General features: G+C 41.3%; 1 protein-coding gene across 4 annotated transcripts in view; it reads right to left on the bottom strand.

Annotated features, from left to right (window-relative positions):
* The window catches only part of chd1 (chromodomain helicase DNA binding protein 1), a 258,853-nt gene that overhangs the window by 90,779 nt on the left and 149,335 nt on the right, over positions 1-18,739 (bottom strand). For all 4 annotated transcript variants that reach the window (XM_038805193.1, XM_038805194.1, XM_038805195.1 and 1 more), the window contains 4 exons: positions 18,423-18,648; positions 16,726-16,826; positions 7,581-7,759; positions 1,571-1,698 (listed from right to left, as the gene is read on the bottom strand). In XM_038805193.1, the coding sequence (XP_038661121.1) occupies positions 1,571-1,698; positions 7,581-7,759; positions 16,726-16,826; positions 18,423-18,648 (634 nt within the window). The remainder of the gene's footprint in view (positions 1-1,570; positions 1,699-7,580; positions 7,760-16,725; positions 16,827-18,422; positions 18,649-18,739) is intronic.

The following is an 18,739-nucleotide window of genomic DNA, read 5'->3' as shown; positions in this document are numbered from 1 at the left end:
TCAAACATTCAATTGACAGCAAATGAAACAATCACAGATAAAGAGACCATTTTGGCTGGTTTGATCAGCACAATATTGTTTACCAGAAAGCCAGGCGGTGAAAGAGAGAACTGGAGTCAATCTTTGCACAGTTACAGATACTGATTTGGAACATACCGTGCAGAAGGAGGCCATTCAGCCCATTGAGTCTGCACCAATGCACTTAAGCCCCCACTTCCACCCTATCCCCATAACCCCATCTAACCTTTTTTTGGACACCAATGGCAATTTAGTATGGCCAATTGACCTAACCTGCAAGTCTTTGGACTGTGGGAGGAAACCGGAGCACCCGGAGGAATCCCACGCAGACACAATGAGAACGTGCAGACTCCGCACAGATAGTGACCCAGCGGGGAATCAAACCTGGGACCCCGGTCTAAGCTTTATTTGTAGAAATACACAATAGAAACACGCACCCACAAACCCATACAAACTGCACGATAGCATAGTGGTTAGCACAATTGCTTCACAGCTCCAGGGTCCCAGGTTCGATTCCCGGCTTGAGTCACTGTCTGTGCGGAGACTGCACGTTCTCCGTGTGTGTGTGGGTTTCCTCTGGATGCTCCGGTTTCCTCCCACAGTCCAAAGATGTGCAGGTTAGGTGGATTGGCCATGCTAAATTGCCCTTAGTATCCAAAATTGCTCACAGTGTTGGGTGGGGTTACTGTGTTATGGGGATAGGGTGGAGGTGTGGAGTTGGGTGGGGTGCTCTTTCCAGGGGCCGGTGCAGATTCGATGGGCCAGGTGGCCTCCCACTGTACTGTAACTTCTATGAAACTGAGCCTACAATGCAAGTCTGCTCCTATTTATAGGGGCCAAGTAAATTCCCAGTTAATGCCCACCACTCCATACAATTGACAAGCAATCCAGGTGAAACTACTGCAAAAAGTCTGGGAATTTTAAATGTCAGTTACATCCATCTTAGACTGAATTTCCATGATCGTTAACATTAGTTTAATAATAATATTGCTTGAAGTTGGCTCCACCCACAAAGCTGACCCAAAAGCCTCTCCCCCACCTTAAGATTAAAATAATGAGGGTGATGAGTTTATCTTCAACATCGATCTTTAAATTGTGCTAATTTTCTTTGACATGCAGGCACTAAGCACATTTCACAAGTTTTTACATGTTGTCAAATATTTCATTTAGTAAGAAATTAACTGGTGTACAATGAACGAGTAAAAGTTCAGTATGTATATATTTTACACTTTTTTTTAAAGTCACTTAAAGTAAGGTTATTCACAGGTGGAGGACTAGATTATTTTATTAAAATACCTACTTATCTTCTGATGAACCTGCATTAATAAAACTACCAGGCTAACACTCAAATAAAGTTAATGCTTTTCATTGTGAGAGAAAAAAATTGATCTTCTTCCATTATGTCGAACAATTTCACTGGTTCATGCAGATTTTACATTGTAATAATGCTAAAGCATTTTAGCACAAGCTTGAACTGTTATCTAATCAGTCCAATATGTATTATGCCCAAAGGGCATAATCTTGATATCTCAAACATGGATTCATTACTTACTTGCACCAGGAGTGTGCCAACCAATTTAAACCATTTAACTGATAGTCTCGGAGCTCCAACACATCAGTACTTCCAATATAGTCTGGCTGCTTCTTCAGTGTAACAAACCTGGGCCTTTGCTTTAAAACCTGCAAAATAACAAAAGTAAGTGCCTAAGTGTTGCTCCACAAAGAAGCCTTGTTATGTACCATCAACTGGCATCAATTAACAGATACCCAAAAAGCAGTAATGGAATTAATGAAATGCCCCACCAAGGACACAATGAACAGAATAGCTTCCTTTGTACTATTTACTCTTAAACTACCCCTGGAATTCTTCCCTACAAAACAACAGCATTGTCAGATGCTGCAAATCGCCCTTGTGGTATGTGCTTAATTATTGATTTGTGTCACAGGAAACAAATTTCTGTGTAGGTCCAAAGTCCTAAATTGCTCATGATAAAACACATATTTATAGAGTTCTGTGAGTATCCCACATTTCCAACGAAGTGAATAAAATAGTGGGGCATATTGTAGTGGGAAACAACTTTAGGTTAAAATGTCAAATCAAATATGGATAGTGTTCCGTCAAGACGCATTAACTTCACAAGCTTCATTATCAACAGCCCTGCTTTTGTTTAACAAATAAAGTTAAAATTCACATTCAAAAAGTGTTTGAAACGTTGGCACATTGGTTGAGGGGCAGCACGGTAGCATAGTGGTTAGCAAGGTTGCTTCACAGCGCCAGGGTCCCAGGTTCGATTCCCGGCTTGGGTTACTGTGCGGAGTCTGCACATTCTTAGTGTCTGCATGGGTTTCCTCTGGGTGCTCCAGTTTCCTCCCACAAGTCCCAAAAGACGTGCTGTTAGGTAATTTGGACATTCTGAATTCTCCCTCAAACAGGTGCCGGAATGTGGCGACTAGGGGCTTTTCACAGTAACTTCTTTGCAGTGTTAATGTATGCCTACTTGTTACAATAAAGATTATTAGTAGTAGTTTGTGAAGAACTGAATAAAGGTCTTAACTGGAAAACAGAATGAACCAAGTAATTTCAATTTCATGGTCAAAAAACCACAAATAATATCAAGTTTTAAAGTAAATGTTGAACAGGAACTGGTGACAGTTCAGATTATCCAGAAAAATCAAATCAGTTCAGTTACTGCAACATAGTTACACATTTTCACATGTGTTAATGGATGTCTTCTGCAAACTGATCCACATACGCCTCGGTAACCAAGCCATCAACTAGTATGTTTGAGTTTGAAATCAACATTTGAAATCGTAAGTGCAAAGCGTTGAGATCCTGCCCTCAGGCAAGGTAATGTCACTGGAACAGTAATCCAGAAACCCAGGCTAATGTTCTGGGGACATAGGTTCAAATCCCACCACAGCCACCTGGTGGAACTTCATAGAACATAAAACATACAGTGCAGAAGGAGGCTATTCAGCCCATCGAGTCTGCACCGACCCACTTAAACCCTCACTTCCACCCTATCCCCATAACCCGATAACCCCTCCTAACCCTTTTTTGGTCACTAAGGGCAATTTATCATGGCCAATCCACCTAACCTGCACGTCTTTGGACTGTGGGAGGAAACGGGAGCATCCAGAGGGAACCCACACAGACACGAGGAGAACGTGCAGACTCCGCACAGACAGCGACCCAGCCGGGAATCGAATCTGGGACCCTGGCGCTGTGAAGCCACAGTGCTAATCACTTGTGCTACCGTGCTGCCCTCAATTCAATTCAATGAATAATTCTGGAGTTAAAAACTAGTTCATTGGTGACCACAAAACCAGTGTCGATTGTCATAAAGAAGTCATCTTGTTCATTAATGACCTTCTGCTGCCTTTACTTGGTCTGGCCTACATGTGACTCCAGATACAGAGCAATGTGGTTGATTCTTAAATGCCCTCACAAACCATTCAGTTCTAACAAGCCACTACGAAGTCTAAAGGGACAAAATCGTACAGACCGTTCAGCATTAATCTAGGCTCCAGAAATGACAATGGCAAACTCAGCCCTGCAATGTCCTCCTTTCTAACATCTGGGGGCTTATGCAAAAATTGGGAGAGCTGTCCCATAGACTAGTCAAGTAACAGCCTGACAGTCATACGCACAGAATCACAGGGATAGAACGGTAGCACGGTAGTTATCAGTTGCTTCACAGCTCCATGGTCCCAGGTTAGATTCCTGGCTTGGGTCACTATCTGTGCAGAGTCTGCACGTTGTCCCCATGTCTGCGTGGGTTTTCTCCGGGTGCTCCGGCTTCCTCCCACAGTCCAAAGATGTGCAGGTTAGGTGGATTGGCCATGATAAATTGCCTTTAGTGTTCAAAAAGGTTGGGTGGGGTTACTGGGGTGAGGTGGAGGCGTGAGCTTAAGTGGGGTGCTCATTCCAAGGGCCAGTGCAGACTCAATGGGCCGAATGGCCTCCTTCTGCACTGTAAATTCTATGATTCTATACCATTACCATTTCTGGGTATGCCCTGGCCCACCGTTAGGAAAAACAGACCAGAGGTGTTTGGACAGTGGTTTATAGTCAGGAGGGAGTTGGCCTGGGAGTTGTCAGCATCGACTTGGGACCCTATTGAGATCTCATGGAATCAGATCAAACATGGGCAAGGAAACCTCCTACCATCCCCCTCAGCTGATGGATCAGTACTGCTCCACATTGAATGTCACTTGGAGGAAGCACTGAGGGTGGAAAGGGCACAGAATGTACTCTTAAGTGGGGACTTCAACATCCATCACCAAGAATGGCTCACTAGCAACACTAGTGACTAAGCAGGCTTGTCCTAAATGACAATAGTTGCTAGACTGAGTCTTTTGCAGGTGGTGAGGGAACCAACAAGAGTGAAAAAGGTACTTGACGTCTTCCTCACCAACCTGCCTGTCACAGATTCATCTGTCCATGACGGTATTGATAGGAGTCACCAATTCACAGGCTTTATGGAGATAAAATCGCATTTTCACATTGACATCACTATCCATTGTGTTGTGTGGGACTACCAGTGCAATTACTGGTATAGATTTCAAAAAGATCTAATTGGGCAGCAGCAGAATTGCAAACAACCACAATCTGTAAACTCATGGCTTAGAACATCCCCCATTCTACCATTACCATCAAGCTGAGGAATCAATCATGGTTGATTGAAGAGTTCAGAAGGGCATGCCAGAAACAACACCAGGTAAATCTAAAAATGAGGTGTTCATCTGGTGAAGCTACAATTCAGGACTACTTGCATATCAAACAGCAGTATGCCATTGGCAGAGCTAAGCAACCCTGTAACCAACTGACCAAATCTAAACTCTGTAGTTCTGTCACATCCAATCGTGAATGGTGGTGGACAATTAAACAACTAACCAGAGGAGGCTCCACAAATATCCCCATCCTCAATGATGGAGGAGCCCAGCTCATCTATGCAAAAGACAAGGCTGAAGCATTGCAACAACCTTCAATCAGAAGTGCTGAGTGCATGATCCATCTCGGCCTCCTGAGTTCCCAAATATCAGAGCTAATAGTCTTTGACCAATTCAAGTCACTCCACGTGATATCAAGAAATGGCTGAACGCACTGGATACTGCAAAGACATGGGCCCTTACAACATTCTGGCAATAGTACTGAAAATCTGTGTACCAAAACTAACTGTGCCCCTAGCCAAGCTCATCCAGTACAGCTACAACTCTGGCAACTGTCTGACACTTGCGGAAAATTACCCAGATATGTGCTGTCCACAAAAAGCAGGATAAATCCAATCCGGTCAAATATCACCCAATCAGTCAGCTCTTCATCATAAAGTGATGGAAAGCCATGCCCAAACGTGGCAATCTTTGGGGTATCAGAGCAGCCAGAGCTACACATGGGGAAAAGGGTCGACGCCCTAGCTTTCGCTTCCCTAATCGCACGCCGAAGAATCCTGCTCGCATGGCGATCAGCAGCACTACCCACAGCTGCAGACTGGCTTGCTGACCTACCGGAATTTCTCCACCTGGAAAAGATTAAGTATGCCATCCGAGGGTCGGTGGAAAGCTTCCTAAACGCATGGGGGCAGTTTGTCGGCTTGTTTCAGCACCTGTTCGGGGCCAGCAACAAATAGATGGGGAAACGGGAAAGTTAGAAAGAAAAAGGAGGGGAAAAAGAAAAATAAAGACGGGGGGCCCATAGGAACGTGCAACCCGGGAGGAGGGGGACATGAGAAAACGCTGGAGAGATACAAAAGGGGCAACGGGGGAGGGAGGGGGCAACGGGCAACCCCCCCCAATCATAGCAAAGCACAGCCGACGTTGACAGGGGAAAAGAGAAGGGGGGGCGGAGTAACAGACCAAGGGGACACGAGGCGGTTTGGGGGGACGGACCACGCGTCGAGCGAGAGGGCGGCAGAATGTAAATAGGGGAAATTAAGGGAAGGACAAGACAAACCATTCTGTATTGTACAGTGAATAAATATGGCCAACAATGTACCTAACGGTTTATAAATTTTGAAAATACCAATAAAAAGATTTGTAAGAAAATAAAGTGGTGGAAGTCTTTGACAGTATTATCAAGTAGCACGTACTCAGCAATAAGCTGCTCACTGATGCTCGGTTTGTGTTTCTCAGTGCCACTCAGCTCCAGGCCTCAATACACCCTTGGTTCAAACATGGATAAAAAAGCGGAGGTGAGGTGAGAGTGACTGCCCTTGACATCAAGATAGCATGTGACCAAGTGTGGCATCAAGGAGCACTAGAACTCGATGGGAATTAGCGGGACAATTATGCATTGGTTGGAGGCATATCCAGCACAAAGGAAGATGGCTGTGCTGTTGGAGGTCAATCATTTCAGACCCAAGACATCACTGCAGGAGTTCCTCAGGGTAGTGGCCTGGGCCCAACTATCTTCAGCTGTTTCATCAATGATGTTCCCTCCAAGTTCTGAAGTGGAGATGTTCGTGGATGACTGCACAATGTTCAGTACAATTCGCGACTCCTCAGATACTGAAGCAGTCTGTGTCCAAATATAGCTAGAACTGGATAATATTCAGGTTTGGGCTGATAAGTGGCGAATAACATTCATGCCACAAAAGTGCCAGGCAATGCCCATCAGCAACAAAAGAGAATCTAACCACTGCCCTTGACATTCAATGGCATTACCATCGCTGAATCCCTCACTATCGAGATCCTAGGGGTTACCATAGGCCAGAAACTGAACGTGACCAGCCATATAAATATTGTGGCTACAAGAGCAGGTTGGAGGCTGAGACATCTGCACAAAGTAGCTCACCACCTGACTCCCCAAAGCCTGTCAACCATCTACGGAACACAAGGGTGATAGAATACTCTTTACTTGCCTGCAAGAGTGCAATGCTAACCATTGTGCCACCATGCTGCATGGACCGCAGCAGTTAAAGAAAGCTGTTCGCCATCACCTTATCATGGGCGAATAGTGTTGGGCAATAAATGCTGGCCTAGCCAGTGATGCCCACATCTCGTGAACAAATTTTTAAAATTGCCATGGTTGCAGAACTGTGCTGAGTTCCTATCTGAGGGAGGCACAAGCTACAGATCTGTTACGTTCTTGGATTAATGCTAAATATTCTACTTGAGGTCAACATCAATCCCTGACAATTCAGAGAGAAATAATTTCAATTTATGTAGCAGCAATTATGCTCACTGATGCTTTTCCCAATTTTGCAAAGTGATTTGAACACACACCATTGGATGTCTGGAACTGGTCACTGGTTTACCCATTTGATTTACAGAACATAGCTTTTCTTTCTTTTCTTTTCTGTCTGTTTTCTCTTGCTGATGCTGTAGTCAGGTTACACCAAGAATATTAACTTCCGGTTTGTTAATATATAATGGACATCAGATAAATAAATCAGGCCAAGAGCAATCAGTTGACTTCTAAATGCAGAACCTATTACAAACTTTATCATTTTTAGAACTAAAGTAGCATACATCTGAATAATCATAAAATGAAGTACTTAGTTTAGTAAGCTATTTAGAAATGCTTCAAACTTGCATAAAACCAAATATTTAAACTTAACTACCTTGCACTCCTTCAAGGGGATGCATCTGGATTGGTTACGGTTTGTATATGCATCAATGTGTGACTGAAACTTTCTGGACATAAGAGCACCATCCTCCCAGCTGCACTCCGAGTACGAAAGTCCTTGCCATTTGCACAAGTAGTCTGGATGCCCCAAAGCAGATTTCTGGTTGGAGTGTGCTGGAAACAATTAGTTGCATCATTGAAATGAAGATTTTCTTGATAGAATGACAATAATATACAGTACACATCTCAGAAGACTCATTCTTACATACTGCTCCATATTCATAATTCTCAGAAAGTCAAACAATTTTACAAAGTAGTCATATCAAGCAGCATGTGAGTGAATATGCACTGCACCCTCTCTATTGCCTCAAAGTTTTTCCTACAGTGTGAAGCCCAAAAATGAATAAAATTACAAGTAGCACAAAATTTAAAACAGAATTTTTTTTTGCAGCGGAGTTCACAAGGGCCAATGGTGCATCATGAAGCACGTTACGTTCGGAGGCCTAGTTCCTTGTAGGATCGCGCTCTCAATGTACTGTAGCCAATCAACTGAACTCTCACAACAATGTAAAGTCAGTCCAGTATGTCATTGAGAGTCCTTTGGAATTTGCCATACGATTAAAAAAAAAATTCTGAAGTACCCAATTCTTTTTTTTTCCCCCAATTAAGGGGCAATTTAGTGTGGCCAATCCATCTACCCTGCACATCTTTGGTTTGCGGGGGTGAGACCCAGGCAGACACGGGGAGAACGTGCAAATTCCACACAATGACCCAGGGCTAGGATCGAACCCGGGTCCTTGGCACCATGAGGCAGAAGTGCTAATCACTACACCACTGTGCAGCCCTCCATATTTAGCACATGATATGTCTAAAGATTCATGGAGGTCTTGGTTAGCAGAGTCGCCAAGAAAAGGCTACTCTGAAGCACTAGGATAAAAAAAATAGTATGGGGCTTTTACACCACTTTTAAGATCCAGCTGCTAGAGGTCAAGCAATTGAAGGTTATATAAAATATATATTTATATATGGCTTTCCATGACCACTGGATGTCTCAACACACTTACAGCTAATTAAGCACTTTTCAAGTGTTGCCACTGCTGTAATGTAGGAAACGAGGCTGTAATTTGCGCTCAACAAGTTCGCACAAACAACAATGCAGCAATAACCAAATAATCTGCTTTTGCAATGTTGATAAATATAGGAATAAATATTGGCCTGGACAGTCGGACTCTCCCAACTCTTCTTCAAAGTAGTGCTATGCAATCTTATATAGCCACCTGAGTGGTCAGAGAGAGCTTCAATTTAACGGCATATCTGATAGTTGACAGCTCTGATTTGGCAGAACCGTTTCAGCGCTGGAGCAGAGAATCAGCCTTTAGTTTGTGCTCAAGTCCGTCTTCTGACTCTGAGTTGGGAGTGTAACTAACTGAGCTTTACTGTATTCAAACATTCCGAATGCAAGGAGAGCGTCACCCCAAACAAACCTTTATTTTAAAATCTGACCACAACACCTGAATTTGTGTTCATGCCCTCTCGTTGAATTTCAAAGATTTTAATTAAGCTTTTGCCAATTCCCTGGCATGTCAATTGCTTCTTGGTTATATTACTATCCACTGATTGCATTCACCACTCAGTGGGTCTCAGATTCCAGCCGCAATCATACATATATTTCGTACTACATTATTACCCACATGTATCCTATAAATCTTTTGATACTTGTGATTTCATGCTGACAACAGCATGAGATTTTTTATACGGATACCAAAATATGTAATCATATTTTAATATATATTTTAGGACACCGGACCAAACCCTAACATTTGTTAGGATACTGTTCGAGAACCTCAAACAATTTTTTCTAATTTGTAGAACTGCAAGGAGAGGATACTTCACTCCAGGATTGATGACTCTAACCAAAAGGTATATTTTATATTAAAACAAACCTTACTTTAAACACAGAATTAATCACATTAACATCAAAGAAACAGCTTGACAATTATCAGTTAAACATTCTTAAACACAAGGAAAAACTTACACTTACTATCTATACCTGCTACTAACTAAGCAACCCAATACAGTTCAAATGTCACTTATAAATAAAGTTAACAAAGCAGATTTGTTCAGTTGTGTAGAGGCTTTTGAAGAAAGTTCCTTTCAAGAGCAAATGCAGTATGCTTCTGCTCAACCTAACAGCTTTTGGCACAAACATTCCTGTTCAACTTAAAATCCTCTGCCTTGTATACAACCCCTCATAAATGATCTACTCTCTAGGGAATCTCCACCAATCATAACAATATCCCATTAGCTCTTTATCTGTAACCAAGTAAGTGACTGGAATCAATCATGACCTCACCTTTTACGACTCATTAATTACAGCTTTAGCAGACATACTGCCTGTATATATTTTAAACCAAGTTTCTAATAAAAAATACTGCAACAGAATATAAAATATAATACTATCTACATTCATACAAAATAGTCACATTTACAGTTGATCATTAATGGTTCTTTTCAAAAAATCATCTACATGTGTTTTAAATATCTCAGTTTAAAAATATTTGTAGTTGATGGGTTTATCTTTGCATCCATTATTTTTTTCCAAATAAATTCTCAGACATCTGTTCGACAAAATAGGGCAAGATTTTGCAAGTATCTTCAGACCTTAGACTTTAGTAAATATAAACATTTAATTTAATAGAGTCCTTCTTTTAAGAAATATTTGGCAGAGACACAAAATAAAATTGCTTCCATTAAAGGACAAAATCCAATAACACCAGTAAAAATGTTGGAGATTTTCCTAGATAGAAGACCCTACCCATCCACTTTAACATAGGCTCAAAGAAATGAGCAGCATACAGGAGTCAAAGCCGATAAATCCTTTGTGAATAAGACTTAAAAACACATGGGGGTGGGTTGATTTGCTAAGGGAACAAGAGCACAAATACAATATTAATTGATTGAATTACAAAAACAAAGCTTAACCAGCTGGAATAAATAGAGAATCAATAAAAGGCCTTGTTGTCTTAAATTACACTAAAACAGGCCTCTGTTCTGATCAGATTACTGTAATTTTATATGAATTTGTTGCCAAGTACATGATCAAATGCTATAAGCCGATTTAGCATTAAATACCATGAAATAATTTATTATTCCCAAGCAAAATTCAGCTTTTGTGACTCTATAAGCAATCTCAACACATAGTGCTTGTAAATAATTTGCTGTTGAATTTCTTCTCACTTTCAACTCTGGTGCTGAAAGCCATGCATCAGAATTAGTCAAACCGCCAGTCAAGCTGTTCCAGTAAAACTATGGCTCTGGCATCCACCTAACAATGTAGAAAATAGACTAGGTATGTCTCATTGAAAAACACAGAGCAAATCCAAACCAGATAATTACAACCGCACCTGTAAAGTAATGGTGCAAGCCATCAACCGGGCCACTAAGCAACTCGCAATCTCAAAATAAGATGCTGCTGACACTCAGTTCGGGTTTCACCAGAGAAATGCAGCTCCAGACAATATTACAGCCTTGACCCAGATATGGACACAATCTTTAAGACGGAGAAAAGGTGACAGTACCTAGCTCTTGTCATCCAGTCAGTACTTGGCTGAGGACAGCACAAAGAGGATTCAGCAAAACTAAAGTTAACAGAGATAAAAAGTAAAACTCTTCCTCAGTTGGAATCATACCAGAAACAAAAGGAGGATGATCATGGTAGTCACTGGTCAATGATCACAACCCTATGATATTATTATTAGTTATTATTCAGGGAACTGCCTCAGCCCAACCATTTTCTGGTGCTTCATCAATTATGTTCTGTCATTAAGTCAGAAGTAGGACATTTATGTACAATTCTACAGCTCCAGTCACAACTGCTTTGACCAGGGAAACGGTGGATGCACTGTACTTAGATTTCCAGAAGGCATTTGACCAGTGCCACATCACCAGTTATTGTGGAAAATAAAAATTCACTGTGTGAGAGGTAACATATTGGCATGGACAGAAGAGTAGATAACAAAAAAGGAAATAGAGGGTAGCCATGAATGGGTATTCTATTAGTTGGCGGGACGTAACAAGTGGTGTGCCAAAGTTGCCTGGGCGATAAATAATAGAATAGCAAAGGGTCAATAAATTAATTATAGGGTGAGAAGATTCCCCAGCTCTGATCTCAAACAGGGTTCTGTTTTGCAAGGAAGTGGAGTTGTTAGTTAGTTTAAAACAAGCTTCTTGCAAGACGCATTTCTTTTAAGCTGCTGAAATTTAGTATGGCTCCCACTAAGAGAGTAAAACTCTCGTTAACAGAAGGACTCCGAACAGTGAGTTGAACTTTCAAGATAGCCAAGCTGAGGAGATAGATTTCTTAGATGCAAAGTTCCAGAGTTAAAGAATATTAGAACCAGGAGAGATCTGACTTGAGGGGGTCAAGGTTATTCAAAAAGGGAGGGAGACAGAGCGCAGTAAACTGTAGGCCAGTTAGCCTAACATCTGACTTAGGGAAATTATTAGATGCTATTTTTAAAGATGTTACAGCAGAGCACTTCGAAGAATTTGACGCCATCAGGTAGAATCAACATGGTTTTGTGAAAGGGAAATCATATTTAACCAATTTATTGGAGTTCTTTGATGGAATTTCATGTGCTGGGAAGAAAGGGGAACCGGTGGATGCACAGTACTTAGATTTCCAGAAGGCAATTGATAAGTGCCACTTCAACATTTACTGTGGAAAATAAAAACTCAGTGTCAGGGGTAACATATTGGCATGGACAGAAGATTGCATAACCAACAGGAAACAGACGGTAGCCATGAAATGGTCTTTTATTGGTTGGTGGGACGTAACAAGTGGTGTGCCACATAGATCAACTTTTTACAATTTATATAAATGACTTGGATAAAGGAACTGAAGATATGGTCGCTAAATTTGCTGACGACGCAAAGATTGTTAGGAAAGATAAGCTGTGAAGAGTATATAGTTGGACAAATGTAAAATTGTCCAATTTAACAAGTAAAATAAAAAAGAAAAATATATAAATGGTGAGAGATTGCAGAACTCTGAGATTGAGGGATCTGGATGTCCTAGTGCATGAATCACAGAATATAGATTGTTACCATTTATTGTGAGGAGAACCAATAACAAAACTAGGGAGGTTATTGTTCAGTTGTACAGGGCACTGGTGAGACCATATCTGGATTACAGTGTACTGTTTTGGTCTTCTTATTTAAGGAAAGATGTAAATACGTTAGAAACAGTTCAGAGAAGGTTTACTAGACTAATACCAAAAATGGGCAGGTTGTCTTATGAGGATAAACTGAAGAATCTAAAACTGGGGCCACTGTTTAAAAATAAGGGGTCGCCCAATAATTACAAAAGAGAACTTTTTTTCTCTCAGAGGATCGTGGGTCTTTAAAACTCTCTTTCTCAAAAGGCAATGGAAGCAGTCTTTGAATATCTTTAAGGCAGAGCTAGATAGATTCGTGATTAACAAAGGGGCGAAAGGTTAGCAAGTGTAGGCAGAAATGTGGAGTGGAGGTGACAATCAGAAAGCCATGATTCCATTGAGTGACACAACAAGCTTGAGAGGATAAGTGGCCAACTTCTCTTCCTTATTCGTATGTGACTACTTCTTCTTGGGCAGTCCCTCAGCGTCGAGGATGACTTGCTTCATCAATTACGCTCTGTCATTAAGTCAGAAGGATATTTACGGACAATTCTACAGCTCCATTCACAATGCCTTTGACAATGAAGAAGCCCAAATCATCTTGCATTATGGCCTGGACAACATTCAGGCTTGGGCTGACAAGTTTCTGGGAATATTCATGCCAGGCAACGATCATCTTGAACAAGAGAAAGCCCAACCATTCGTCTTGATATTTAACGCACCATTATCAACAAATGTTTCTCCATCATCATCAAAGGTTCACCACTGTCCTAAAGCTTAACTAGATCAAACATAGTAATATCATGGCTACAAGAGGGCAGAAATTCTGTGATGAATGACTCATTTCTTTATTTTTCAAGGTTTCTCCACCACCTACAAAGCCCTGCAATGCAATTCACCAAGGTTTTTATGATGCCTACGTTCCTCACTATCTCGACCATTGGAAAGCGCAACTTCAGCAATACTGCACGACATTATTATTTTCGAGTTTTCTTCCAAGTCAAACAGAAACATGATTTCTGATCTAAATTGCTGTTCCTTCATCATCGCTAGATTAATATTCTGAAATTTTCTATCCAGTAGCATCATGGAAGCCTGTGATTGAAGTAAAGTACCATCAGTGCCTTCTCGGGATAAGTAGAGATAGGCAATAAATGTTGCCTTGCTCGTGTTGCCCACATATCAAGGAGAAATAATAAAACATCTTACCTTGTTCTCTGTTAAAGGAAAACATCGCAACTTGTACTCATCAAACTTTAGTGGGCAGAATGAACAGGATTATAACTACATTGCACCCAGAGAATTACTATAGTTAATCCAGTTCTGTAATCCATTTTTAAATTTGTATATCTGGGGAAGCAATTATAGCTTGATGTCAAGGTTAACAAAATATTCAATGGCTTCAGATGATGCAATGTAAATAGTTGAGATGTCACCAGTAAAAGATCTCTCAGGGCAGAGCTTCAGTATATGGAAATGGTCTGACTTGATTGATCTCAGTCACAATTTGAACTGTTCTTCACGCTCAACGTTTGAAGCAAGTGGCCATAGCTTTCCTGTTCCATCCTCAAGTGGTTGAGAGCTGTTCAAGGTTTTCCACGGATGTTGAAATCTGGATATTCACCATTCAGGGCAGCTACTAGCTGGTGGTTGGTGATATCTGCAGTCAACCAGGAGGGATGTCACAAAGAGATGGGCTGTCGTCAATTTATATGGTGCAGCATATGTACCAGTAGGACTACCAGATTTCAAATATGCGTGTGTGTGCTTTCTTTAAGGTACTGTGTCAGTGGGAATGCTAGTGGTGCTCTTTGAGGAGGACATTTCCCTGTGAATATCAGGAGGTTCAATGTGTGCAATCATAGGAAGCCATTTGAGCTGTGGTGGTCTCCAAGTCCCAGAAATATCTACCACATTTGTGTGGCGGCTCCTAAGCCATTACCTACAGCTATATCCAGTAAAATATTCCAGCTGGTCACAGAACCATATTCCAAAACTTACTTAAACCAAAGAATAAGCACATGTAGATTAAATTACAGATAATCAGGTACCAATACACAGTTAGAACCATAAATACACAGAACCATAAACCAGCACAGAAGGAGGTCAGTCAGCCCATTGTTTGCGGGCGAGCTCTTCACTAGAACAATCTAAAGGTAGAATTACTGTCCTGCTTCATCCACATAGTCATTTAGCTTTCTCAGCTTCACATGTTCATCTATTCTTTCTTTGTGATGCAATGATCTCTTCAACTAGGCTAGGTGGAAAAACATTCCACACTCTCAAAATAAGCGAGCCATCCTTTCTCCTAAGGACCTTTGTATTTGATGATCCCTCACGTCTGACTATTATGTCTATTAAATCCACTCTTGCTCTTCTTTGCTCCAATCAAAATAGTCCCTTTATTTAGAGTTTTCCTATTAACCTGATGAATTAATGCTGTGTTCGCCATCATCCTAATATCCTTTCTTTAATGAGGTTCCAAACTGCATACAGTACATCTAGAGTAAACAATATTTTGTATAAATGTATCATCAAGTCTTTGCTCTTGTATATTTACTCAGCTGTAAAACCCAAAACGTTAGTCATCCATTTCATTGGTTTAGCCACCTGCACCATCAAGAAATTAGAGTCTTGATTTTAACTAGTCAGAGAAACAAGCATAAGGAAGGAGGGATGAGCAGGCTCATGTCAAAGAGCACAAGACATGGGTCATTTTAACTCCAGGGATTCATAATACAGGCCTGGGTGCTGCTCAAACCTAATGAGAATGACGAGAAGCCAGTGGACATGGGGCAGAGTGAGTTTGCTAGAAGGCCACCACTGCATACCAGTGAAGAGACTGAGGGCTCTAACCCTGTAGTCAGGACCGACCCTGATGACTTTTGTCTTCACTTGCTACTTCGAGCGGAGGCACTGTACACAGCATATGTTCAAAACATTAAGGCCTGAAAGAAGTCATCGGACAGTCAAGTGACGTGCTCAGCTGCCTGGTCAAGGGTCTCGCACACCGCTCAGAGTGCGGGATGGGAATTAGACATGAACGAGGGGCTGGTTTAGCTCACTGGGCTAAATCACGGGCTTTTAAAGCAGACCAAGCAGGCCAGCAGCACGGTTCGATTCCCGTACCAGCCTCCCCGGACAGGCGCCGGAATGTGGCGACTAGGGGCTTTTCACAGTAACTTCATTGAAGCCTACTCGTGACAATAAGCGATTTTCATTTCATTTCATCATCCTGTTGATATTTTAATCCTGACAACTGCTTGCACGTACTTTGTCGAATGCGGGAAATTAAAACCAAGCTTTATGTATTGATATTCCACGTCTCTCTCTCTGCAGTGACTTCAGCATCTCTTCTTTTCCTTCCAGATTATATTTTATCCCACTTCAAATTAAATTCATCTGCCAGCTTTCTGTTCAGATGAAGACTCTTACAATATTTTTTCCTTTTTGTCAAATCCAAAAAATCCTACAAATGAACACATTTTACCACCTCTCACATCTCTCAGAAAATTCTCAATTATTCTACATCCAATGAATTAACTTCTGAAGTGCAATCACCATTGGCAGTGGGCAACTAATGCGTCCACAATAAAAATCCACAAACAGCGTAAAAACAATCAGATGTTTTGCGATGATCGCTGTGGAAGGAATATTAAGGACAGCAAATGAATACTGAACTGATTGAACCTCTTACAAATAGTGCACCAAGATCTTTAACATCTACCTGAACTACCAGAACTGGCAGTCAGGTTCTCAATTCAATGTCCAATGTCCACCACACCAACAATGCAACACTCCTGTGATCCTGCAGTGAAGTGTCAGATCAGGTCCATGTGCGGTGGTCTAACTGGTTTGAATCCATAACCAGAGGCAAGTGATACTACTGAATTAAGCTAAACTAAGCTGATCATAAAAAGTGAAACAATATAGTCATACTTGTATCCTATTCGGCCTATTCAGTGCCTGTGTATGAATTCTTACCAATTATTCGCTCCACAAATTGATACTGCCTGTGCAAGTCATCCACCAACTCCTGTTGACAGTTCAAGTATTCAATATCTTCGGGAGATGCCATTTTCAACCTATGAAGTTAATTTCAAAGGTATTCAAAGAAAATATTTCTGTTGACAGGGAATTAAGATACTCATTACAAATGACTTGGAGATCAATTAATTAAACCTTTGGCTAAAAATAATTTATCTTGCTCATGACCATAATCTTTATCCTCTCCTGAAATATTTCCTGAGGTTTGCATTGTATTTCTGTGGATGGTATCAACACTGCTCTTTGGCTCAAGCTGTCAGTAATGTGAAGTTTGAGTTAAATAGCCCTTCCCTGGGCAGATGCAGTCATCATTAGAAGAAGCTAGTATATATCCTGAGGATTCTTCCTACGCTCAAGTACTGAACAACTGGCTCTGTGCATAACAATGGCATGCTTCAATTATATACCCCCCACCATAAAAGCTCTATATCGTCAAAATTAACTGTCAAGTGGTCTTGATATGTGAAACACTGATTTGCTAGTGCTGAAACTGCTAGTTACTATACCTGAAAAACTCAGGTCTTTCCCAATTCAGTTCAAAAACCATTTTTTCAGTCATTTTGGGATATAGGCATTGCTAGGCCAACATTTTTTTGCCCATATCTAACTGCCCTTGAGAACATGGGGCTGAGCTTCCTTTTTGAACCACTGAAATCCATGGGACGATATACCTAGGCAATCTTCCACATTGCTGGGTAGATGCAAGTGTTGTAGCTGTACTGGAACAACTTTACTCGGGGCACGGCAGGTTCTGGAGCACAGGTCTTCAGTACTATTGCTGGAATAGTGTCAGGGCCCATAATCTTTGCAGTGTTCAGTAGCCTCAGCCATTATTTGGTAATCAGCAGGATTAACCCGATGTAACCACAAAGGTTACATGTTTGACCCGATGCCATGAGATTTCATGGGGTCTGGAGTTGGATGTTATGGAGGGCAGCTCCCTCTTGACGGTATCCCACCCGATCGCCACCTCTGCTGGTCAGGACATAACCAGTGATTGTGATGCTGGTGCCTGGGACATTATCGGTAAGGTTTGATTATGTGCCTGTGATTATGTCTGGTCTGCGAGACAGCTCTTATAATTTTGGCATTTGACCCCAGATGTTTGTACGGCAGACTTTGCAGGGTCAACAGGGTTGCTGCTGTCGATTCCGGTACCTAGGTTGGTGTCAGGTGGTCCGCCGGTTTCATTCCTTTTAGACTTTCTAGCAGTTTGCAAGAGGGCATTTAAGAGTCAACCACATCAGACCAGATAATGGTGGCAGATGAGCCAGATGGGTTTTTTCATGGTCATCATTAGTCTTTTAATTCCAAAGTTCCTCACCATCTGCCATGGTGGGATTTGAACTCCGGTCTCTCGATTACTAGTTCAGTGACAATATGACAATGCCACCTCCTCCCCATAAACTTATTATACTTAAAGGAGTCTGCTGTAACTCTTCAAAAAGAACCATTGGACTTTAGGTGAGTTAATGATTTATTTAATTCCCCATTTCACATTACCACGTAGGAAAATATTTTTGGGACTACAACAATGAATTCCAAAAAGAACTGTGTAGTGTACAGTTGTAAAAGTGGTAATAAAAAGCATTCAGCAAGTTTGTGTGTTAGAAGGATCTTTCTGCATAACATACCATCGTTTGCTTTCCTCATCCTTTTTCTTGTAGTTCTCTAATTTCTTCATTCCTTTTGTATTCTGCTGCAAAAGTGTTTCTTCACTTTCCCAGGTGTTGTGGAGGTGGGACCAGCCCTTCCATTTAATCAGATATTGTCGTTCTCCAACCTCTTTCAAGGGATCAAATCCAGAATTGGGATTACCCTCAGCCTCTACTGCATAGGTAGTGGTGGACGCACCGGTTGCTAAACAACAATAAGAAATACTTAAAACTAAAATGTAATTCGGGTTACAAGTAAAAGAATTATCAAGTTCTGAAGTGTTCTAAAATTCAGT

Source organism: Scyliorhinus canicula, chromosome 8 (assembly GCF_902713615.1).
Source record: "Scyliorhinus canicula chromosome 8, sScyCan1.1, whole genome shotgun sequence".
Taxonomy (NCBI): domain Eukaryota; kingdom Metazoa; phylum Chordata; class Chondrichthyes; order Carcharhiniformes; family Scyliorhinidae; genus Scyliorhinus; species Scyliorhinus canicula.
The sequence above is the reverse complement of the archived record's forward strand: the minus strand, read 5'-3'. Positions and strand labels throughout refer to the sequence as shown.